At 40.6% G+C, this 24092-nt stretch overlaps 1 protein-coding gene across 2 annotated transcripts; it reads left to right on the top strand.

Moving 5' to 3' along the window:
• The first annotated feature begins 286 nt into the window (after nt 1-286).
• Nucleotides 287-24092, top strand: RFT1 (RFT1 homolog). Of its 2 annotated transcripts, XM_048315734.1 has the most exons (18): nt 287-1304; nt 1440-1610; nt 2694-2852; nt 5896-5999; nt 9509-9638; nt 10690-10774; nt 11451-11536; nt 12084-12200; nt 13752-13941; nt 14524-14625; nt 15372-15506; nt 16430-16508; nt 16766-16816; nt 17457-17587; nt 18436-18580; nt 18908-19013; nt 20011-20260; nt 21129-24092. In XM_048315734.1, exons 6-18 carry the CDS (start codon nt 10691-10693, stop codon nt 21291-21293), a joined length of 1641 nt encoding a protein of 546 aa, XP_048171691.1. In that variant the 5' UTR covers nt 287-1304; nt 1440-1610; nt 2694-2852; nt 5896-5999; nt 9509-9638; nt 10690; the 3' UTR covers nt 21294-24092. The 2 variants fall into 2 exon arrangements, with proteins under 2 accessions (XP_048171691.1, XP_048171692.1); XM_048315735.1 differs by lacking the exons at nt 287-1304; nt 1440-1610; nt 2694-2852; ... (1 more) ...; nt 9509-9638; nt 10690-10774 and adding an exon at nt 11292-11374.

The raw sequence follows: 24092 nt of genomic DNA, 5'->3' as shown, positions 1-24092 counted from the left end.
AATCCTGCCAGTGCAGATTTCAGTTTTAGTGGCCCATAACACCCCAAACCACTCCACTTCTCTTGGTAAAGAAAAGAATATACAGTGTTATATCAGGGGAGAAACTGGTAAATGGCATTTGAAAGCAAACATTTTTATTCATAAAGAGAAGAAATTATACCAGTGTACAAGTAGTAGTCACAACTGATGATATCTTTAACAAGCAGACAGTTCTTCTTGGGTAGTGGGGGGGAGATTAAAAAAATGAAGTTATTTTAAAATCACCTGGATTTTTAAAGTTGGACTCAACAGGTTCCATCCTGCTAATGTAAATGTTCTTAGGAATAACTGAAAGCATGTTTGAAAAAACAATATGTAAGGAAAGAGGCAGTTTTAAATTAGACTGGCGAAACATCCAGAATGGCATGAAGAGAAGCATTGTTGAATTTCTTATGGATTACCTTAAATTTTGGGCCTATATTCTTGCAAATTATGTATTCCATACCTGAATATTGGAATTAATTATAGTCATGGCAAGAAGATCTCTGGGGTTTTGTGTTGATAATCACATGCAGCCGGTGACATAAAGATCTGGAAGACTTCCAGAATTGCAGGAACAAAATAAAGCTAATATCTTACATAATTTCCTGACTAGAACTTTCCCAGACTACCGTTACCCTGCATATAGCATTTGAAAACATTACCAACAGCATTACAGAATGAAGCCCAGTACAGTTTAGTATCTGAGAGGGGATGAAGTGATTAAAGTCTAAGGATACAATGTCAGTGGAATAGTCAGAAAGGACTTGTATTCCTAAATGTTTCTATAGAAAAGTTACAGTGTTCTCTGTGTGTCTGTGACTGAAACTATTTCAAGATTTGCCACTCTTTGCCACTAACAATTTCATGCTTTTTCTGTTGGACTCTGAGCAAGAGTGATAACATAAAATAGTGAGTTTTGCATGCAGATGGAAAGGAACTGGTTTTGTAACAGATTGAGTTTTGGGAGTAGGGTGTGGGTAGAAGAAGATATGCATTGCTGGTTTAGTCTCAGACATGTGGTCAGATCCTTTTGTTTGAACCTCCCCACATTCTTCAGGATGTGAGTGGGAGTATTCTCCCATACAGAAAAACCTTAAACGACTCCTGTGACTTCTCTTGCAGTGAACCTCTGATACTGCTGGTTTCTAAGAAAAGAATTTTAAATTTATGTTGAGGTAGGACAGGCATGGAGGTCTAAAGACACATGGTGAAGTACACAGTGCTTCTGAAATCTGCTGCTGAATAAAGGGTGGTGTGAACCACAGCCTGCAAGCTGCACAATGGTGAGTAAAAGTAATAGTGACAGATTAAGGCTCCAGATTAATAGGAGTTGTATGCTGCACCTTTAGCTTTCTAACATAACGGGTATGAAGTCAGGAAGATGAAACTTCTGCCATTTGGCATTTCTCTTCTGATAGAAGTGGTGGTCATAGATGCAACAGCAGAATGCAAGAGCCAGGATGTGATTTTCCTTACCAGGCATGGCCATTGCTCTGTGTGGACACCTGTATTTGTGAGAGGAATATCCAGCTCCTTTGACTGGCTATGAGCTGTTCTGCCCACTGCTCATTCAGAGTTTCTCCCCTCTGGTAAGGACAATAAATTTTTTCAAGAATTTTCTTCTATAGACCTGGGAAGGCCTACTTTTTTTCATTCTTTCTTTTTGTTTTAGTTTGGGTTACTTTTGCTCTCTTATGGCCTATAGAGTTGGTTGTGTTTGCTTTCATCTCTCTTCCACTTGGCAAGAAGCCAAGCCATGACTCTTGGTGTAGGGATGCAGACTTTCTGGTGAAATGGAATATCTGGTAGGATATACAGCTCTTTCCACAGCATAAATTCTTAGGAGCATGGGAAGTATAGTGAATACAGACATATGAGCACCAAGGTGCCTGTGCAGCCCTCATGCAATCCTCAGGGATTGAAACAAAGCCCATGGAATGTGTCTGGAATACCTTTCTGATCATGCTAAAGTTAGACTTCCTGTATTTAAGTGTAGACTGCCTAATAATTTATGCCCAAGTGTCTTCATAGTACTACAAGGCATCTTTTCACCAGGATTTAGTTGTGGTCAGGAATACATTAATGGATGACAACATCTTCTGTTTAATAGATGAATTTTTGCTCTCTGCAACTAAACCATGAACACACAGAAGGAGAGAAGAAGCAAAAGTGCATAGCCCAGTTGAGGAAACAGTTTGCTGCTGTTATCTTTAGGAGGTTTATGCCATTTGTGAATTTAGCCTAATATACCCATTCCTTAAAAAATGCCAAACAATCACCTCCTCAACCAAATCCTAGTAGTGAGAGTGGATATATTATTTTTTTTCCCAAGCTACACATAAACCATTGACACAACATGGTTCAATTGTAATACAGTTACAACTTGGCTGAACAAAGAGAAGTATTTTTTTCGACTTGACTGCTTAGCACACAAACTCAGAGTGATTAGCAAAGCTGAAAAAAAAATGTCTTTAAGAGAAAATAAAACAGAGCAGCTTATTTAGTAGAGAAGGGAGAGGGGCGTTTTTTTATTGCAATCTCCTTAAGGGACAAAGTTGGGGAAATCCCCTAATGTTGTTAGCATGACACAAGATCTTGTGTTTGAAGACTTGCAGAAATGGATCTCATGTGATGACTAATCTCGTTTGTCTTTTCTATTCTTCTGTCACCAGAACTGTGATGTTTGAGGACAGCTGGTGTCCTCAGAGCAAAGCCATCCTGTGTTTGTTTGTTCCATATAAGTCTAGAGACTGAGCCAGCGAGGGTGGCAGTGCAGCTAAACTTGGAGTGTGGAGCCTTGTTCCTAATGCCCTGACAACAGGACTTTCAAGGTGAGTTCTCTTATGACCTTGGGCCTCCTTGAGCTTGGGAAGAATAATTTTGTCTGAAGAGAAAGACATGCAGTGAAGTCATGTTCTTGATCCAGATGGAGGCAATGAAGCTCAGGAACCTGACTCTATGGACATCTGGGTTAGAGGCAGAGATGATTTTGGTGCTCAATATTGTTCTCCTATATTGAAAGGATGTATTTAGGTAACCTCCCACTAAAAGGTGAAATAGGAGATTTCCTTTTCCTTATTTTTAATTGAGAGAGCTCTGTGGGCACTTTTAAGCTCTGCTCCCCATATTCCTAGTGAGTTTTTTTCCTAATATTTCAGGGTTTTGTATTGAAAGTGAATTTTAACTGTTGAAGGATAATGTGGGACCTTCTGAAACTGAATAGGTAAACATATGCTGGGATTGTCTTATTTAAGACATTCCTTGTTTGCCACTAAGGAATAAAAGGAATCCAAAAAATGTATTGCACTTAGCTGTAGCTGGCCTGAATGCTAGAGGAGGTCCCATAAAGGGGCTGAAGGTATTTTATTCTATCAATTTGTCAGACTAATCACTGTCTTGTGAGAGAGGTTATTTCAGTGAAGAGTGAAAGTCAGCTCTCAAGTGAGAAGGAAATGAATGATGTGAAGAGATACCTGACTCATAATTAACTCTGTTCAACAGGTGAGCGTGCAGCGTTATATAATATGGTATAAACGTAGTTTGAAGGCAGTGTACAGTGACTCAAATTCTGCATTCTCAACCGTTATAAGGCAGTGCATGCAGTGATTCTTCTCCTCCTAGATGCTGAAATACTTTGAGTAGCAAAACCACTTTTTTTGTGTCATATCCTCCTGGTTGTTAAGTACAACTCCTGCATGTCTCCATCTCCTTCAAAAGTCTCCAGGTGGCTTAAAAAAAAAAAAAGGAATGAGAAACTGGAATATTTTGCAAGAATATCTTGCATTCAGTGCATTTTCAGAATCCAAATTCCTGTCATATGTATTTCAGAAGCTCTTGCCAGTTGAGTCCTTCCACAGTGTGTATTTTACTGTGTTCATTGAGTTATTGTCACTGTTGCTTTTAAAAGTCTTAAGGTTATTTCATGGACAAACAAATCATGCTGAGGTCGAAGCAAGTTTAATAACACTTCTTGTTGAATTCGAAAATATAAGAGGATCATTCTGCTTGAATACTTGGCAGCTGTGAAGTGTTTTAATGAACAGAGCCTTATTTCTATATGACTATTAAAGCAAATAGTGTTGGTGAATATACATGTTTGTACAGCAAGCGCCAGTCTCTTGTGCAGACTTTTTGCACCTCTCTCTCTTTCAAGTACATTTTTTCTCATGGAATGATTTTGTAGTGCAAAGATGCCAAGCACTAGTTAGTAAAGAGTTTTCAAGTGCAAGTGCTCACAGCTGCAAGATGTGTTCCTGTAAATTTTCTCTGGCTGTTCTAACCAGAAACCCCTTCTGTCTGTTCTCTAGCAATGCATTGGCACCAAACCCGCAGCAGCGAGTGTTACTGTGGGGTTCATCTTACAGAATGCATAGGAAGGAGGAAAAACGTACATTTTGCCTCAGCATCTGCTCACCACCACCTTTATAATTCAGGTTTGCAGGGCAGGATTTAGGATGTCCTACCCTCCAGAAACAATTCTGATCATAGTGATAGCTGAAGTTGTGCATAACTGACACGAGCAATAAATGAAGGCAGTGAGATTTTGCAAGGTAAAAGAAACAACCCACAGGAGAACTTCTTATCTCTGATTATTGCTGACAGGATAAATGTTCCAAAAAGATCAAGAGCTGTTCCATTGTAGTTTTCTTATTTCATATATTGATAGGCTTCTAAAGCACACAGCTATTAGAAAAATTGTCTACCAGTACTCAGAGTGAGGGGCTGATACAAAGCTTCCTAAGACAGTCAGGAGACAGGCAAGACAGACTGTTAGCCAGATCCTAGCAAAAATGGCTGGAATTTCTAGCCTTGAGGCTAGACAGGCAAGACAGAAAGGCAAGACAGAAATAATCTTCAGCTGAACATATAAAAAATATATCCAAAAAATTTCTTAGTATTTAGAACACAAAGGACAGTTAAGATGGTGTAGAATTGATTATGTACATGTTTTAGAATTCATTTTGCATGAATTCTAAGCAAGGAGCTTGCCAGTTCCTGTGACAAAATATTGTAATTTATTGCTTCCCCAGATTAAATAACCAGAAGGTGGTTTTTTTGTAGATCTTTAAAATGTCTGTTGAATGTCACAGATTTCTAAATCGAAAAGGTTAAAAAAAAGCATATTGGAAGCAGACAATATTGTGCAGAACACTTGGTTTTGCTCTTCTGATCAATACATACAATTCCTTAAAATCTGCCTAATATACTGTGAAGTATCCAGGTCAATTATTTGGCACAGTTCTAAAAACATAGCACCATCCCATCCTTGATATTTTACTATGACTTGTATGTTTGCTACATTTTTTTGCCTTTCCCTTGAGTAGAACATTGGTTTGTTACATTATTTCATATATAAGAAAGTATTAGTCCTCCATAAGTAAAATATTTCAATAAATACAAGTTGAATTTACAAGTGAAACTGATAAGGCTGAAAAAACAGTTGCTCAAATTACATATAAACAGTGCATTATAAAGGCACTGTGAAAATGTGTGAGGCAAAATGAACAAACACTACAAAGTCAAAAGCTATGCTGTAAAGCTGAGACACCGTTTTTTCAAATGCTGCATATCGCAGAAAAACCCACTTTTCTGCATTCTTCAAAAAGTCCCTTTATTCTTTTATCCCAAAGAGAGGACATAAATTAAATCCTTGCTGAACTAATAATGCAGCCCGGAAAAAAAAAAAAGCAAATTTTTGTTTAACCATTTAACATGCTCATAGAGATTAACTCAGTCCACAGGACCTGGGGAACTAATCTAAAAAGCCCTCTTGGGCACACTTTGGTTGGAGGGAAGAAAAACTGGCACAGCAGTAACTCCTTTGTGTCCTTTGCTGGTGAATGGCCTGTGACTCTCGTCTTTTTCTTCCTGCAGTTCTGCACTGAATTGGAAATGTTACATCCCCAGGCCCAGATATGTCTCTGATCCAAAAAGGGTGCTCAGAGGAGAGAGCTTAATGAGATTTAGTGCCTAGTCTGGTAAGTCTCCATGTGACTCGTTGCTTTGACCCCAACCTTCTAGTTATTGCTGTAAAGGAACAAACTTTATATGATCAGGAACAATGACACTGATATCTTCTATGCTTTCTTTCTGAAAAAGAAACAAAATTAAGACCAGACAACATAATTTGGCCTCTGCTGGCACAAGACTTCTGAGCAGAATAGGAAAAACAACCTTTTGCCATCCCAGGAACAAATTATTTTGTTCTCATTAATGAAATGGCAAAATGTGGATTTGCAGCAGAGGCAGGGCAGTTGTGTTAAGGACCATTGCTCCTTAAAATGCTGGTGGGGGGATTGGGATGAGTGAGCTCTGCAGAGCAGTACCCTACAGCTCCAGTTCTGCATACTCTGCTTTCCTGGGATCCATGTCCATGGGACAGAATGGCAATGTGGGCAGAGGGACGGGAGGAGCAGTGTGTATCCATCCTTTAATGCAGGATGCTGCCCTCAGGGCCTCCCCTCCTGCCCCGGGGCACAGAGCAGGGCTGGCTGGGCTGCTCCCTGGGCTGGGAGGATCCCGGGCTCTGTGCACTTGAAGCAGCTGGACAGGGTGACATTGAGGGGGAAGGTTGCTCAGCCAGCACCAGGGGTTTTGAGTATTTGTTTTGCTCATTTCTAAAATCAGTCCTGACTCGAAAGCTTTTTCAGCAGCTGCAGAAATCTACAGTCTTTAGCTCACAGCCCAGTCTGTCATTTTGTGTTACATCATGCACTATTCCAGGAGGCAGAGCTGCCTATGATTTCATAGCGCAGTTGGTTTTCTAGCTTGATTCCTCAAGGGACCTTTAAGGGAATGGAAACCCACAAATAAAATGAAGAAATTAAAATATATTACTAACTCTAAAATGCAGCATTTATTTGGATTAAAAAAATACAAAATTGTAATGATCCTTTATACTGGATTTGATTTTGGTTCTGCAATGATTCAATAGGTTCACTAGGTTCTTGCTTCCCAGTCTCACTTTACTTTGGGAACTATTTTGTTAGAAGAGGACTTCCTCTCTGAGGGAGGTGTTACTATAAAGGGTCTCTAATTGTTTTTAACAGGTTTTACATTTTCTGGGCTATTATTGGTCTATATAAAAGTTGTGATTTGAAGTCAAAGTCCACCTTTCATCCTGAAATACCTTACTAATGGGATCATTAATTACCCCAAGTTCCCCAAGTGGAACACAAATACCAAGCTACGGAAACACAAAAATGTTTCATTTTTTAAATTCTGAAGGAACAGTCCCACTTATTCTAAGGCTTGTATATACATTGTCTGGTCTTTTTGGACTAACTAAATTTTGGTGTAAATCAAAGGGGTTCTCTCTGACATGGAGGTTTCACATACCTCTAATAAAAACAGGGGGGTTTGTGCCTAATCATGGAGCATGTGGTCTGTGCTGGAGGAAAATCCAGCCTAGTTTAGTTCCAGATGCAGCCTAACTCTGTAAAGACCTCTATAGTAGTTACTCTTTCCTCCTTTGCTGTTAAGAAAAGTGAACTATTTTAGAGTATCCCTCCCCAAACTGTTGCCTCAAGGCAGCCAAAAGTGGAATATGTTGTGCTGAGCTGATGCAGGAATGCTCTAAGTGGGAACGAGTGCTCTAAGAGTGCTCTAAGTGGCCCTGCTGTGGGAATCAGAGAGCAATTGTTTTGACAACATGTTCTCATGAAGATTTCGTGCCACTGTGTGCCAGTTCAGTAACTTGGTCCTCCTTTAACTTACTCCTATTCTCAAATTATGTTACTAAAAGCAAGCGTTTTTTGTCAACTCAGTTGTTAGGCCTGTTCAGGCATAGTTGTGAATAAAACTAAGTTAGCTGATAGGTCAGTTTGTGTTTTGAGAAGGACTCGGGGGTGCTGGTGGAGGAGATGCTGGACATGAGCCAGCAATGTGTGCTGGCAGCCCAGAAAACCAGTTGTGTCCTGGGCTTCATCCAAAGCACTGTGGGCAGCAGGGGAGGGAGGGGATTCTGTCCCTCTGTTCTGGTGAGACCCACCTGGAACATTGCCTCCAGCTCTGGGGCCACAGCATAGGATTGGAAACAGTCCAGAAGAGGCCACCAAGATGCCAAGATGATTTGAGGGATGGAGCACCTCTGCTATAAGGAAAGGCTGAGAGAATTGGGATTGTTCAGCCTGGAAAAGAGAAGGTTTTGGGGTGACCTAACTGTGACCTTCCAGTACCTGAAGGGAACTCTTAGGAAAGATGGAGAGAGACTTAAGAGTGTGGAGTCACAGGGCAAGGGGGAATGCTTCACATAAACAGTAGGTTTAGATTAGATATTAGGAAAAAGCTCTATACTGTGAGGGTGGTGAGGCACTGGCACAGGTTGCTCAGAAAAGCTGTGGCTGCCCCATCCCAGAAATGTTGAAGGCCACATCGGATGGGGCTTGGAGCAACCTGGTCTAGTGGAAGGTGTCCCTGCCTATGGCAGGGGCTTGGAACAAGATGAGCTTTAAGGTCCCTTCCAATCTAGACAGTTCTATGAAATACTGCTCCTGCTGTGAGTTGGACTCGTGCTGCGCCACAGTTCCATCACCAGCTGGGCTGTCCCGGCTGCTGTTCCGACACAACCCGCAGCAGAGTTTGGAAGGTGCCGCTGGAGCGGGACGAGCCCCGTCCCATCCCGGCCCGTGGCGGGGCCGGTGCCGCCACCGCGCGGCCGAACCGCGTCAATGCCCAGAGGCTCTACGTGCCAAAGCTGGTTCCTATAAAGACCAGTTGGGATTTACAGTTATTCCTCTTCTTTTTCCACCCCCCTCAGGATTTGCAGATGTTTCTGTTTCGGCTTTATGAGGTGACAAGCCAAACTGTCCAACAAAACATGGCTCATTGTCACTTACTGTTGCCCATGGCAGATGCCTGAAAAGGTTAGACCATTGCCTCCTGATAGCACAGTGAATTCTCATGTTTTAGTCCTTGAAGTTACCCGCTTTTGTCATGGAAATGTTTATGTGTAGAGAGAAAATAACATGAGTTCTCCTTACTGGAGTGCTGGTAGATGCCAGAGCGTGTCCAGAGAAGGGAAATTAAGATGGTTGAAGCGTCTGGAGCATCAGTCTTACAAGGAGCAGCTGTGAAGGCAGCAATAACTGATTGGAGAAGAGAAGGCTCAAGGGAGACCTTATCACTCAATTATCTGAAAGGAGGCTGTAGCCAGGTGGGTGTTGCTCTGATCCTCCCAAGTAACAAGCAATAAGATAAGAGCAAACAGCCTGCAGTTGTGCCAGGGAGGTTTAGATTGGATATTGGGAAAAATGTCTTCAACAAAACAGCACTGGAACGGGCTGCTCAGGGAAGTGGTGGAGTCACCATCCCTGGGGGGATTTCAAAAACAAGTAGGTGGTGGTGCTTAAGGGATATGGTTCAGTGGTGGACCTGGCAGTGCTAGGTTACCAGTTGGGCTCTCTGATCTCAAGGGTCCTTTCCAACCTTAACAGTTCTATGGTGCATGCTTGATGTTCCTCAACTCTGTTTTTGTTTCCCTATGTAGCTTATCTGGTAGTTTCTGATGGGTTTTAATCCTCACCCTTACTGAGATCAGTGCAAGCCATAACATACTAGAAGTCTTTTCATTTCTGTTGTCACCCTTACTGCCACAAGAGGAAACTCCAGAGTCTGAGGTAGGACAACATTTTAGTTGCTTTTTCCATCTGATAACTGGGAAACTGCTTAAAGGAGAGGGGGAATGGCAATGCTTCCTCCCTCTAGCTACAGTATTCTTCTATAACTCAAAATCTCTCTGCAATTACCCAACACAAATTAGTTTCTTCTCTCTCTCCCCATCTCCTGTCTTTACAACGGGATAATAATCCCTTTTCGGTTTCTTTTTTTCTGATGTTTTTTTCTTTGTTGGTTAGTGGTTTTTTTAATCATAGGATATATTCCTCGGTCACATACATCTACATCTATACATCACTTCCAGATTACTTAAATAATGTTATTAGAAAAAAATGACCAAATGGGGGAAAAAAGCAGCCTGGAAAACTTTACTCTGAACATGGAAGGAATAAAGTGGTGGGTGAAATGGCTCGGAGGAGGAGGTTTCCTGCAGAAGACAATTGATGGAGAGGAGGTGGCTGCTTTGCATGAGGTTGAAGAATTTTGGTTGGTTCCCCAGATTCTCTGAAGACCCTGATTTAAACTGCTGCTGTTCGCAGTCTGTCACTAAGGAACTGTAATCAAGTAGGGCTGAGATACTTCCCTCCCCCACGCTCTTTGTAGCTGCTGCTGTTAGGAAAAAATCTTAGTTCAACTCTAGCATTGCTAAGAAAAATGCGACCTCTGAGCTGGAAGCGCCGTGCTTCTGAAGGGAACGTTCTGTAACATAGAAAGATACAATCTTTTTATATACCGCTGCTTAAACAGTGATCTGACATAGTCTGGAACTGTCCTGGCTTGCACTGAGTGCAAAGTCCTGTCTGTTTGGAAGGCTTCAATGCAGTGTATTATCAAATCCAATCTGTTGCAAATAAATTTCATCTTGGTATTTTGGTGTTGGCCTTTGGGGTGGGTTTAGTGTTTGGTGGCTTTTTAAATTTTATTTTTTTGGTGGGTTTTATGTAGTGGGTTTTTTGTGTGTGTGGTTTTTTTTTTTTGGGGGGGGGGGGGGGCGGAGGGGAGTTGGTTGCTTTTGTGGTTGTGTGGGTTTGTTTGTTTGTTTTCTCTCCACAGAATGAAGTTAAGATCCTTTCCCCTTCCTGCAGCGAGCGTGTTTTCCCTCCATTTCGGTTGTTTCTCCTTAGGTCACGGAAGGCTGGTGGGTTTGCCCTCAGTTTAGAAAGGGATTGGTGGAACTCGGCAGGTTTTTCAGCAAGCTCTGGAAAACAGCGCTTGTTACCCCATTTACCACGGCATCTCCTCCCAGCCAGGCTGCAGCTTTGGGCTGGCTTCGGAGGAACCCGCGGCTGTGGCGCTGCGCCGCAGTTCTGGAGGGCTGGAGCTCCTCGGCCGTTCGCCCTTTGTCGTGGGCGCCACCGTCCCCGCCGTGACCCCTCAGCCCTCCCCGCCGTGTCCCCTCAGAGTCCCGCCCTGCCGCCCGGTGCCCCCTCAGCGCGGGGCGGTGCCGCCGTGCCCTCTCAGTGCCTGGCCGGGCGGTGCCGCCGTGCCCCCTCAGTGACGGGCCGGGCGGTGCCAGGGTGCTCCCTCAGCGAGGGGCGGTGCCGCCGTGCCCCCTCAGTGCCGGGCGGGGCGGTGCCGCGGTGCTCCCTCAGCCCCCGGGCCGGGCGGTACCGCCCCGCTGATGAGATCCGGTGCGACGGCGGCCGCGCCACTTCCTGGCGGCGGGAGCGGGGCGATGGCGGCGCAGGACGTGCTGGGCCAGACCGCCCGGCTGGCCTCGTCCAGCGCCCTGCTGCAGGTGCGGGGCCGCCCCTCCCTCCTTCCTCCTCCTCCTCCTCCTCCAGCAGGTGCTTCCCGTGCGGCTTCTTTCACAGGTGCTGTTCCGGGTGGTCACCTTCGGGCTGAACGCCTTCACCCTCCGCTATCTCTCCCGGGAGCTCATTGGCGTGGTCAATGTCAGGTGAGGGGGAGGCAGCTCGGCGGGCACTTGTGAGGCGTCCCGGGGCTGCTGGTGCTGTGGGGCAGAGCTTGTGCTCGGTGCTGGTCTCGGCTCCGCGGTCTGTGCCGTGTCACTGGCCATGCTCTGATTAGTGCTGTGGAATCTGGTTTTGGGTGTGTCACAGTGTTTGGTCATTCCGTGCCTCCTCGGCTCTGTTTTGGCCTGAAACACCGATAGCACTGGCCTGTTTTTCGTGTTTAAACCATCAGCTTGCAGAGGGAAACCTAGATACAACGTGCTTTTCCTATAGGATATGCTCTGTGTCTGCACGGTCTGTAGTGTGTATTCTTGCCATTTGAATCGTCACGCATAATTACTTTCTCTGTGTTTTTAGGAGATGGTGATAATTTTAGCTCATATCACCATGTTTGCATACCTGTAAGATTTGTCTGCCAGGCAGTCATGTGTAAAAACTGTGATGCTATTGCATGAAGGATTTACAGTTTATAGAAAATAAATAGTTTTCTCTCTCTTTTTTTTTTTTTTTTTCCTTTTTCACGCTCTTTAGGCTGACTTTGCTGTACTCAACAGTTGTCTTCCTTGCCAGGGAGGCATTTCGCAGAGCTTGTTTGAGTGGAAGTGCAAAGAGAAACTGGACGAAAACAATTAATCTATTGTGGCTGACGTAAGATACCTTTAAAAGTTTACTTTCTTAGAATTTCTAGTTCTTGTCTGGGAGCTCGCAGAATGAGAGGAAGTGTTTATTTACTGAGGTAATTACTTCAGCATTTAGAAGCCCCAGTTGTGTTTCAGGACTGATGCAGGAAGCTGGTCAAGTCTGGTGCTTTAGCATTTATGGACTTGATTTCTTGTTGGAGCACATGAGGAAGTTGATTACCAGAGGTGTCACCTGGAGCCATTTCTTCTGTTGCTTGAGTTTCATTTAAGTTGTAGCTGTTGAAGGAAAGCACAAGTACATAGTTCTTTGTTTTTTCTTCCTCTTCCTGCTCAGTTTTGTTTTTTTATTACCTCATGTGCATTTGTGAACCTGCTTTAGATATCTTTTCTTTCCCTCTCAGACTAAGCTTTTAGTCTTGATCCCTGATGTGGATTAATGCCAAGGCAACATAAATGTTTAGGTAGAAGAGATGTGAGAAGGTGAAAAAAGAGTTGGAATTAAACAACAGCTTTTTTCAGCTGTGGTGCTGTTTATAGCAGGACAGCTTGAAGTCCACAGGATGCTGCAACAAGAGAGTGCAATCACACATTGCAGTAAAGTGGATTTTATGACTTGTTTCTCCCTTCTGGTTCCTGGTTCTCTCTTCTCTCTCCCTCTGTCAGCTCTAGCTGCTGTGCAGCCCCAATTAGGTGGGTTGGGAAGTAAATTTACCTGCCTGATATGGTGGAAAACTACCCCTGCATGATAAAATAGTATTTTGCCATTGGGGCACCTGACTTTCCCTGAAACTACCCAGCTTTTAATTGGATCTGGCCCAGGAATGGGTCTTTATGTGTGGTCACCTGCATCCAGCTATGAAGCAGAGGGATTGTCCCTGTCAGGGATAGATCTAATAATAATATTTAAAATGTATTAGTTCTGTTTTCTTATCTGAATTATAGTCATCTTTCTGCTGTATGATAGCCTTTCAAGTGAGCATTAAGTTACAGAGGTAACATTGACTGTGTGCATCTTCTTTTGTTTTAAATTTTCCTTGTAGAAAAGCATAACTTAAAATGAAGGTGAACTTCGGTGAAGCGTCTGAAATACGTCTTAGGAGCTTGATGTCAAATATTTTAGGGGTCTGATAGTGTGAAGGTCAAAGAGATCTTGCTCCAATGATGTAAAACTTGATGCACTCTTCCAGAAGCTCTGTGTTCCTGAAGCAGTGTCAGCAGAAGGGAATGTGCAGGCTGATGTGGGATCAGAATTGTTTGGTCCTAAGGCACAAAAATGCGGATATTTGACCTTATGTTAGGCTCTGGAATAAAAAATGGACAACTCAGAAAAATGTTTTCTGTGTTGTGCAAAGAGTGCCTTAAGGGTGTTCATTACAAAGGAAAATATTCATTCTTGCTATAGTAAGGACAGGAATTAATTCCTCAGGGCCTTTTTTAATGTAATCATTGTGGCCATATGTGATACTGTAATCTAATTTTCTTTGTTGTTTTTTTTTTTTTTTTTCTTTTTCTGCTGAAGTAACATTTCCATTAATTAGTTTTTATGTTAACTTTTTAGAGTTCCTCTTGGTGTCTTTTGGTCTGTTATCTTGGGCTTAGTCTGGCTACACTTGCTCGAAGTACCCAACCCTTCTGCGGTTCCTCATTATCAGGCTGGTGTAGTGGCATTTGGTGTTTCTGCCATTGTTGAACTCCTGGGAGAGCCATTCTGGGTTTTAGCACAAGCTCATTTGTTTGTGAGACTTAAGGTTAGTAAAGTCCATGGGGTGTGTGCGTGTGGGGGGAATCGTCTTTTTACTGAAAAGTACAGATTACTGACTTAGATGTTTTTATATTCAAGCATGTAAAAAACCCCTGTGTGTACTCTTTAGTACTGCATGGCCTGGTTTGTAACATAACCAGGAATTTGTACCCTTTAAAGCAAGCAAGTTGGTTTATTTAGACATTATTACCTTTGAGATCATTAAATACTGAAACATAGGTTTTAATTGGAGGGAGAGGCACACTGCTTCCACAGTTCTATATAAAATTGTGAAATGTATCTATTGAGAAGATGATAGTCTCAAGCAAAATTTTCTCCCTTATGTCTCATACAAAGGACTGGGAAAATGCAGTGGAGGAATTGTGAAATGCAAGAATAGAAAACTTACAGAGAAATTACAGTCTAAGCTGGCCAGCTCAGCAGAAAGAAACTCTGTGATAAAGTCACACTGACTTTGAAAATCTTCCATCCCTGCATAAATTCTGTGCATTAAACTTAGGTATTTTAAGCTTGTGTATGTGGTTAGGTTGCCAGAAAATAACCCTTCTCTCTTTTGTGTTTCTTAAAGGTAGTTGCTGAAAGCCTTTCAGTAGTGTCAAAATGCATTTTGACGGTTACTTTAGTAATCCTTTATCCTCAGTGGGGCCTTTACATTTTTTCCTTGGCTCAGGTAAGTTTCCTTTGTTCTCTCTCAGCTGAATTTTAATTTGCCTTTGACATTTAGCCTGCTAAAGAACTTTGGGGAGCTGAGAGAAAAAGCTCCTGGGAGGTTTAAGATTTAGAATTTGTATTTAGTATTTTCCTGATACTCATTATTGACTTGGTACTTTGACATTGAGTTAAAGGGAGGTACAAGGAGACACCTTCTGTCTGTGAAGGCACATCTTGCAAATAAGGTTATGTTATTCTAATCACACAGAACTTTATCAGCCTGTACCACCAACCTGCATTACCTTATCAGAAGGTGCTAATCAAGTGCAATGAATTCAGGTTAAAACTTTTTCTTGATGACAATGGAGGGATAAGTTTTCTTCTTCAGTTTTTGCCCTGGCTTTTGTAGATCGCTTATAACTGATGGAATTTGGAAAAGTTCTATGAATTAAGAGATGTAGGCAGTAGCTACTCTGTTAGCTTGACTTTTGATTGAGTAATTGCTTTATAATTGTACCTTTAGCTTTCTAAAAATGCTAAATAAAACATGAAAATTACCAAAGGTCTATGATAATCTACAGGGTAAAAAAAGATGCAAAGATCAACAGCATTCTGAAGAGCTGTTCAAATCCTTACCTGGTTTTAATATTTGATAGGCACAAAGACTACTTACATTTTCTTCTCACTGTATTTTCAACTAGTATATAATTTTGCATTTCTGATTTAATTTTGTTTCACTGTTTTTCTTCTTCCTGATCCTTCCAGCTGTTATATGTCAGTATTCTGGTAATGTGCTATGTAATTTATTTTGTGATGTTTTTGGGATCTCCTGAAGCCACAAAGAAATCGTTTCCAATTGCTAGAGTGAAAGCTTTATTGCCTAACTTCGTGGAAGATGAGGTAAGTTGCACAATTTATTTCTTGATTTTCTTCTTAAAATCTCACGTGAGGGCACTTTGAATGTTGCTTTGAGACAGGGGAGTTAATTGAGAGGTTTTGGGGATATTTTTGCACTATAGAAGATATGATAGATTAAATAAAAAAAACCCCATAAAAATTGTGTTTGAAGTTTGTATGCGTAAAATTCTTGTCAGAAAAACAACATGAAACTTGAACTCTTTGTGGTTTTGGGTTTGTTGTTGCTGACTTGGTTTGTTCAAAATATTTAATAGACATTAACTGGAGATAGACCATCTGCACTGTGCAGGGGAATGACCAGGTAGCACTGGATGTGAGGCAGAAAAGAAACCAGAACCATGTAACAATGGATTTTGGTACTTTGACCTCTCAAAAAATAACCATGATGTTCCACAGCATTCCAGAGACACTCAAATATCTCTCAAACAAAAATGAGGCAGAGAAAGAAATGACAAGACTCATTGAGGAAGACGACATTCTGGATAAGATTTACAGATTGAAAAGATAAAGGTGGTTCTTGGTTGCAAGTCTTATATATATAAGGACAGTTTGAAGAGCAAACAATTCATATCTCCAGTGAGGGTGAAAGTTATATTGGCATGTTAAACACCATGGGTGTTTTCTTCCTAAATTTAACCTTGATTAGTATTTTCTGTAGAATGCTCCTATGGGTACTTGATCTGCAATAACAGCACTTTTCAACAAGGGAATCAGTTTCTGCCAGATCAGTGGTGTTGGTGCTTGAATTCAGCAATACTTTGCATTAGTTATTAGTAACTGTGGCATTGTGGGTCTCCTCACCACTACAGTTAGAGCTACCCTACAGAGTTGCTCTACCTTGCTCTTTTCTATTTCTACTCTGTAATTTCAATCATGTTTGTTACATTTCAGTATTTTTTTTGCAGACCTTTGTTAACTGGAAGGAAGCACGCTTGACTTGGAGTTTCTTCAAACAATCCTTCTTAAAACAGATTTTGACAGAGGGTGAGGCTTGACATAGAAGTGTGAGGGAAGAGGGCTCATGAAAACTATTTACAAAATTGGCTTAAAGCTTCAGAGAGCTTGGGTGGGGGAAGATGAGGCACATGATTGCCAACCTGAATGGAGTTTTTGAGGGTTTTCAGAACTAGGTGCTGTCCCATTTGACTTTGTCTCTTGAGCACTTAGTATTGGAAGTGCCTGAACGAGTATTGGAAAAGACTTAGGGACTTGTTCTGAAGTTCTTTATTTTGAACTTACAGGTGAACGATATGTGATGACCTTTTTGAATGTGTTAAATTTTGGAGATCAGGGTAAGTGTGATGGTACTGTGGAATGGTGACGGAGTTTTCTTAGTCACTGCTCTTCACATGCTTCTGAAAATGGCTTAAAGTGTTTGAAAATAGCTTGAAAATCTGAGAATATTTCAAAGCCTTTGTGACATTTCAGGTGCATTTCAGAGAATGATTGATATAGATAATAATAATCAATTTAAGACAATAGAATTATAGAATAGCCTGGGTTGGAAATGACCTTCAAGATTATCTAGTTCTCACCCCACTGCCATGGGCAGGAACGTCTTTCACTAGATGTGTATCTTTCTCTTTTCCTGTATCAGTAGATCCTTACATTCCTCTTTTCATTCAGTGAACTTTATCAGGATCCTTCAAATTCCTCTACAGCAAGAATTTTAAATATGGTTTGGTGCTGTTCTAGATTCAATTCTGTGTAGTTGGTGCTTTTGTCTTACTTTTGGCATGAGCAAACTTTGCAATTTTAAGCTGTAGTTGCTGTGATTGTCAGAATTTTTAGAGAACACTGCTTCAGTGTTGCACCAGATCCCACTTACTTTCTCTTTTTGGAGGAGGAGATGTTAAATTAGAACTCATGTTGTTATTAAAGAGTTGGAATTAAAATGTGTCTAAAATTCACAGATGGCTTTATTTTTTTAAGGTGTATATGATATTGTGAATAACCTTGGTTCACTGGTGGCCAGGTTTATCTTTTTGCCTATCGAGGAGAGCTTTTATGTATTTTTTGCTAAAGTGTTGGAAAGAGGGAAGACTGTAAAGGATCAGAAGCAGGTATGTTTATTTTGGATTAATTACATGTCAGATGCTCAATTTTTGTTACAGATAAGTTACATCGCAGAAGTGTGATGGACAGAAGTGGGTGTTTAAATTTGAATATTGAGGCTGTTAAAATTAAGAAGTGGAGAACAAAAATGCCAAGTGGGGCTGGACCAAAAAGAAAAGAGAATAGGTAAAATGCTAATGAAATAGAAATTAAAATATGCAGTGGCATAGTGCTGCTTTGCATCAATGAAGTTAACATCAGCTGCTCCAAACAGTGTGATGTAAAGCCTCCTCTACTGTGTATTTCCAGATATAGAAAGCCATTAGTTAAGTCATGAGATCTATTAAATAAATGCTATCTGGAAGTACTTTATTTACTTAAATATATCAATAGGTGTTAAATTATGTTTCTGAGGAGTGCAGCTTTGGGAAGAAAAGAATGGTATTTCTCTTTTGTGTTTGAGTTGTATGAGGAGGATTAATCAATAAGAGCTTTGTTCCACGGAGTAATATTCTTGATCGCTCATGAAGGTCAGCCTGTAGCAATCCTGCTAATTGCACGTCAGTACACAATTAAATTCTCTGCTTCAGATCCTTGGTGGACTAAGGGAGGTGTCTGTCTGTGTATATTTTATGTAAAATCTACCTGGTGTGTAGAACTGGTAAAATGGTGGAATAATAAATATATAAAAGATGGTAAGAGCACGTGTATGGATAATTGAAAAACAAGGATAAGTTTCACACCTTTTTACACTATGCAAACTGATTTATTTGTTCCTGTGAAGTAGCATTTCTGCATGAGGGTGACTGTTGTTACATTGATTCTGGTTCATGTAATTTACTACATTTTATTTCAGGATGATGTTGCTATGGCTGCAAATGTATTGGAATTGCTGCTGAAACTTGTGCTCCTGATAGGTCTCACCATCACCGTTTTTGGCTATGCCTATTCTCAGCTGGCTCTGGATATTTATGGAGGCTCAATGCTCAGTTCTGGAACAGGTAAAGATTTACAGACCTGGCAGAAAACCACCACTCTTTAAAAAAAAACCCCTACAGCTATTATGAATTTTTTGTAAGTCATCAGTTTGGGTTTTTTTTCCTGCAAAACTGCTATTGAAATCTGTGACTTAGCTCATCAAAATCCTTCGCCTTGTTTATTTGTGTTCTTGTCAAGATATCTAGACAGGAAACTCATTCAAATGAACTTAGGTTTCCATTATTAGTATTAACACTACAACAACTATCTCTCAGTATCAGTGACTGTAAAAACAATGTGGTTTGATAAAAGAAATCATTATCTATTTGTCTTTCTAATGTGGTTTTTAGGTCCAGATCTCCTCCGGTGTTACTCGTTATATGTCCTGTTTCTTGCTGTCAATGGAGTAACAGAATGTTTCACATTTGCCTTAATGTGCAAAGAAGAAGTGGACAGGTAGGAAACAGTGGCTCCTGTAAATGTATTTGTGCTGACCTTATAAAGGGATTGGTGCTTTTGAAATTGGCATAATAATATCCTGCCCCACTGAAAAGCAGCTCCTTGTTAGGCTGTGTCTGCATTTAGATTTAGATGTAGAAGCTTTAGCAAAAGTTGAAAAGTCTGGGTAAAAAGGTCAGAAATGAAGAAATAATTGTTAATTTAGCTTTTGGTCCATTACTAACTAGGAAAGTAACTTAAATGTGTGTTTTCTGCACAGATGAGCTTGAAGTTATACTTTTAAAGACAATTACTTGACTTTATAGTTCTGACAAACTTTAAAAGTTTGCAGCTATTAACATTTTTCATGTACAGTTACTGTACATACACTTAGGAATGATCTAAACTGTGTGGGTGAATCCAGGGGTTCACTACTGTGTAGGAAGTTGGACTAGGTGACCTCCTGAGACCCCTTCTAGCCTGGGTTATTTCCTGATTCTGTGTTTAGGCTGTTCCTCATGTGGCCCTTTCAAATTAATTTCAGTGAGGTCTGTTTTCCACAATTGAAGTGGGATCTTTTTTGACTTAACAAGGGCTGCTTTCACAACCCCTTTAAAATGTGAGCTAGTTTTCCAAGTCACTGTTTATGGCAGAAACTAAATAAAGTGCTGATTTGTTCTTGAACATTCATTTTCTTTAATATATTCCTAACATAGCAAAAAATGCACAAGTTTTTGCATAACTAATAATTGTTATTAAGTTTGATTTTCTGCACTGAGTGCACAACTGATTACTGTAATACAATTTCATTCACATAATGTAGTTCTTGGTTTAATTTGGTTGATGTATTTTCTATTCTTTCAAATTTTTTTTATCGTTTCATTTCTCAAACTAATTTTCACTAGAAGATGGTAAGAGAAATTCTTTTACTCATGTTAGAAAATAAAAAATCATTAGTAAATGAATGCTGTAACTGCATGCATTGTTAAATTATTTCTTCTTTTTTTTTCCCTAGGTACAATTTTGTTATGCTGGCCTTGTCTTTCGTATTTCTGTGCATCTCTTATTTCCTGACCCACTGGTATGGCAGTGTGGGCTTTATCCTTGCCAACTGCTTCAACATGGGCATCAGAATAGCTCACAGCACCCACTACATCTATGACTACTTCAAAGAAAGCGCCCACAGACCCCTCACAGGCCTGCTCCCCTCACCAGCTCTGCTGCTGGTTTACATCATCAGTGCAGTGATCACTGCTTTCTCAGAGGTGAGCTGCTTCCTCTCTGCTCTCACTGTGAATGCTGCTGTCAGGTGACTTTTCTGTCCACAAAAAGAGGAATGCCATTAGGAAAAAGGCTTTCGAGGGTAGGCTGGGACTTTCCATTACAGAAAGGCAGGATATATTGTTAAGAGATTCTTTGTATCAAAGTTCTCTGCCACCTATACAAGGTGGTGGATCTGACTAGTTAAATAAAACTTAACACATTTCTGTGTGTAGACAATCCATGTGCTTAGTTGTTAATAACTGAAATTTTAGCAGTTTCTTGGTGCCATTGCATTAAAAATTCTGTAATAAAAAGAAGTAATAACCAAAACTAGAAGAGAAACAAAAATTGCTAAGAGCACATTTAACACATACATTCAGTACAAGATGGTAATTGTGCAGGCTCATTATTAAGGAGATGGTAGCTTTTCTATGTACAGAATTTTGACAGCTTGAAAATCCATTATGCCTGAGAAGGGAGAGTTTTATATTTTAGAATGGGAGATTTCCAGTTTTGATAGAAAATAGCTTGAGATGTTGCTGTACAGTAGCAGACGTGCATAATAGCATCAGCGAAGTTTTGTGTCATCTCAGTTAATGTATTTCTGCATGCCAGATAACAGCAGCTTCCTCACTTACCAGATATCTACTGACTGGTTATTTTTTGCTGACAGAATTTTCTTTAAAAAGCAAATATTGTAACTCCTCAAGATGATTTATTGTAGGGTCAGTGCATGTGGCAAAACCGCGCTTGGTTTGATGTTGATGTTGGCGTGTTGGACAGATGTGCTGGACCTTATTTCTTGTTGAAACAGTAAATGCACTTTTTGATGACTGGTTTTCCTGTAATCCCTTGTTTTCTTTGTTGTAGGTGTTGTTCTGCTGTGACAAGGGCTGGATGGCCAGGCTGATCCACATCAGCACGGGTGCCCTGTGCTTCGTAGCAACCCTCGTTACAATGTTCTGCACAGAGACCAAACTCATCCACTTTGTTAGGAACCAGTTCCTCTCCCGCTATTTGAAGAAAGGAACATGACCTGCTTTTGTGCAGAGCAGTTCTTGTACGTGCTTGCAGTAAAGGGCTGTGTTTTTTCCATAAGATCTGTATGGAAAGAAGGTTTCCATGTGTGTTTGGAAGCGTTGATAATGGAGTGGCAATGTAGACAATTGCCAGGTGAATATTATTTTGTCTTCTGAACTGGTCAGCACAGCAAACGAGAGATGAATAATTTTCTCTTTATGCCCCATTCTTTTCTAAGCTTTTTTTCAAACAGCCTCTTAAGTAATGAATGAAGATCTAAGCTACACCCTCTGACACAACCTGGTTGACAGACTGCATGTAGAGAGCTCCCCTCCTGCCGCTGGGCGGTGTGGGGAAGGCCTGACGTGGTTTAGAAGGCCTTTATTTGGCATGGGTGCTGCTTAACTGGGGAGAAAATGGTCAGGAAAAAAGCCCCCAATACCAACCACAATAAATGCCATAGAAATACCCCAAAGCTGAGGAGAACTCTAGAGCAAGGACCAGCACCAGTGTGAGTGTTGTGGAGCAGAACAGTGTGGTGCAGAGGGATTGAGCTGTCACTGTTTGACGTGCAAAGCAGGGAACAGAAAATCCTGACGTTTACAAGTAAATTAATGGAATACACAGCGTGTGTCCCTGCTGGCTCTGTGAGATTATTTCATTCAGCAGATCTTTCGAGTCTGAGGGCATTGATTAACTTGTCAGAAATACTCTGAAGCCTTAGCTGGAAGAGGTTTTTAGCATTGTCTGCAGCAGGTGTTGAGTACAATCACTGATGGTGCAGTTCATAAGGTTACTCGTAAAACTTCTTACTTTCATTCCATTGTTTTTTGGGTTTGTATGAGATTTTAAATGCCAGCATGAGCAAACTTGTCTCAATAAAAATTATTTTGTCTGTGCAATTGAATGTTAAATATATTTAATAAGATTTTTTACAAGGATTTATGCATATTGAAGATTTCTTTATTGGATAGTAAATACTTCCTTTTGTTCCAATGTTTTCTTCACATCTTGTTTTTTTACTTGTTCAGTTTTAACCTCTGGATTCATATTATTTTTGAATTGTTGAAAATTTGGACACTCAGAAGTTCTAAAATTCCATGTTAGGCTGCTGGTTTGGGTGTACTGATGGTGTATTGCTGGTCTAAGATCTGAACTGGGCAGTTTCAGAGTGTACAAATGGCAGGTTTATAATGATCAGCATTCCCTTTGCAATGTTTGGATGGACCAAAAATGTCAAGGGATGAAAAATGCGTGCTCAGATGTGTGCAGCTGAAAGCTTTTAGTTTAATTATGTAGCAACTCTGCAGATCCTCAGACTGCTTAAAAAAAATCACTGCAATGGCATTGTGGGGTTCATTCTGGTGACCACAGTGCCCAGGCTGAAATGCTTTCTAGTGTCAGGGCCTTCAGCTTGTAGTCAGAAATATTTTCTAAACTCTGGTAATTCCCACTTGGAAAACATTACCGAAGATACTTTATATGTGAATTTGGTGATTGATCATAGAGAAGCCAGAATGTGACAGTGAAGGGAAAGGAGTGGCCTTGCTCAGCCAAGGGCAGTTGTCTCCATTCCCTGGCTGGAAGGAGTAGATACAGACTTGCTGATTCTCCTTATGCTCTCTTGAAATCTGTCAAAACAAAACAAACTCTACATTATTCTGTCCTCTTAATTGAATTCTGTAGTTCTTTGCCTTTTGAATTTTTCTCTTCAGAGTGGTCCTACAGCTTTTTTTCTCTTTTCTGTCAGGTGTGGAGTTTGTTAGGAGTACAGCTTCAAATATTGCAGAAACTTTATTACAAATCGTCAATGCCTACAACAGTTGCTTTTGCTTTACTTGCTTGTAGTACAAAAAAATCAAGACAATTGAACCTGTGGACTGTGTTTTAGGGTTTGTCTTTTTCTGTGTGTGTCTTTGGGATCCTACTGTGGCAATATCTCAATCAGTGAATTTTTATAACTCCTTGGAATGAGAAATTTTGTACAGCCCTGCATCTAAAGTGCTTTGGAGATGGAAGAACTTCTCATACCAAATGAGCTTGAAGTCATTCTGCCTTGTCTGCTCTTACAGCCCCAGCTGTACTGATATTACTTCTGCTACTTGTAATGTTGTAAGTGGGGTGATGTGAGATCTCCCTCTTGAAACAGTGATCTGTGTAGTCTTGTAAATATTTTTTAACATAAATGCAGTGAATGCATTTAAAGACAAGTTACATTTTTACACTAATTTGTGTTATTTCATATTGGAAAGGCTGACAAATCTCTCTTGCATCTCAGATGCAATTTTATATGAATCAGGAAGACATTTAAGGTGACAATGATTGCTCATTAGCAAATTAGGGACACATTCCCCACTTAAACATCATCTGCTCAGTAATGGCTGGCTGGTTTTTGTGATGTGGGATGTTTGATTTTTAATGTGTTTTATGTGGCAGGAAGCTGCAAGGAGGCACAAAAGTAGAGACCTGTGAAACTGTCTGCTGCTTTCTTATTTATCAGTGGGATCCTTAATGTCAGAGCTGTTAATTGCTTTATTGCTAAAGCAGCAAACTCTCAAACTCAGGGACAAAGTTGAGATTGAATTTGACCATATTTCCCTTTCATTTTAGCCCTGTTAATCTGTCAAAGGCACAACTGTCTAAAATTCCATGAAGCTGTTTTGCAGTGTTCTGAAATCTTTTAGTTTAAGCCAAAGGTGAATGAAACATTTTCTTTGGTGGAAAAGGTTATGATTTCATGCTTTGTGGTGTGTTTTTCTTATTTGTTGGATGAATGACTTTCAAGGTAACACTAAATAAAGTTTATTTCCTTTA

This window comes from Corvus hawaiiensis, chromosome 11, assembly GCF_020740725.1.
Source record: "Corvus hawaiiensis isolate bCorHaw1 chromosome 11, bCorHaw1.pri.cur, whole genome shotgun sequence".
Classification (NCBI taxonomy): Eukaryota; Metazoa; Chordata; class Aves; order Passeriformes; family Corvidae; genus Corvus; species Corvus hawaiiensis.
This window is presented reverse-complemented; position numbering and strand designations above follow the sequence as displayed.

Coding starts and splice junctions, on each gene's coding strand:
- RFT1 (XM_048315734.1), top strand. CDS start 10,691: ATGAAGTTAAGATCCTTTCCCCTTCCTGCAGCGAGCGTGTTTTCCCTC. Junction 12,201..13,751: donor ATTAATCTATTGTGGCTGAC/GTAAGATACCTT, acceptor TTAACTTTTTAG/AGTTCCTCTTGGTGTCTTTT. Junction 14,626..15,371: donor ACATTTTTTCCTTGGCTCAG/GTAAGTTTCCTT, acceptor TGATCCTTCCAG/CTGTTATATGTCAGTATTCT.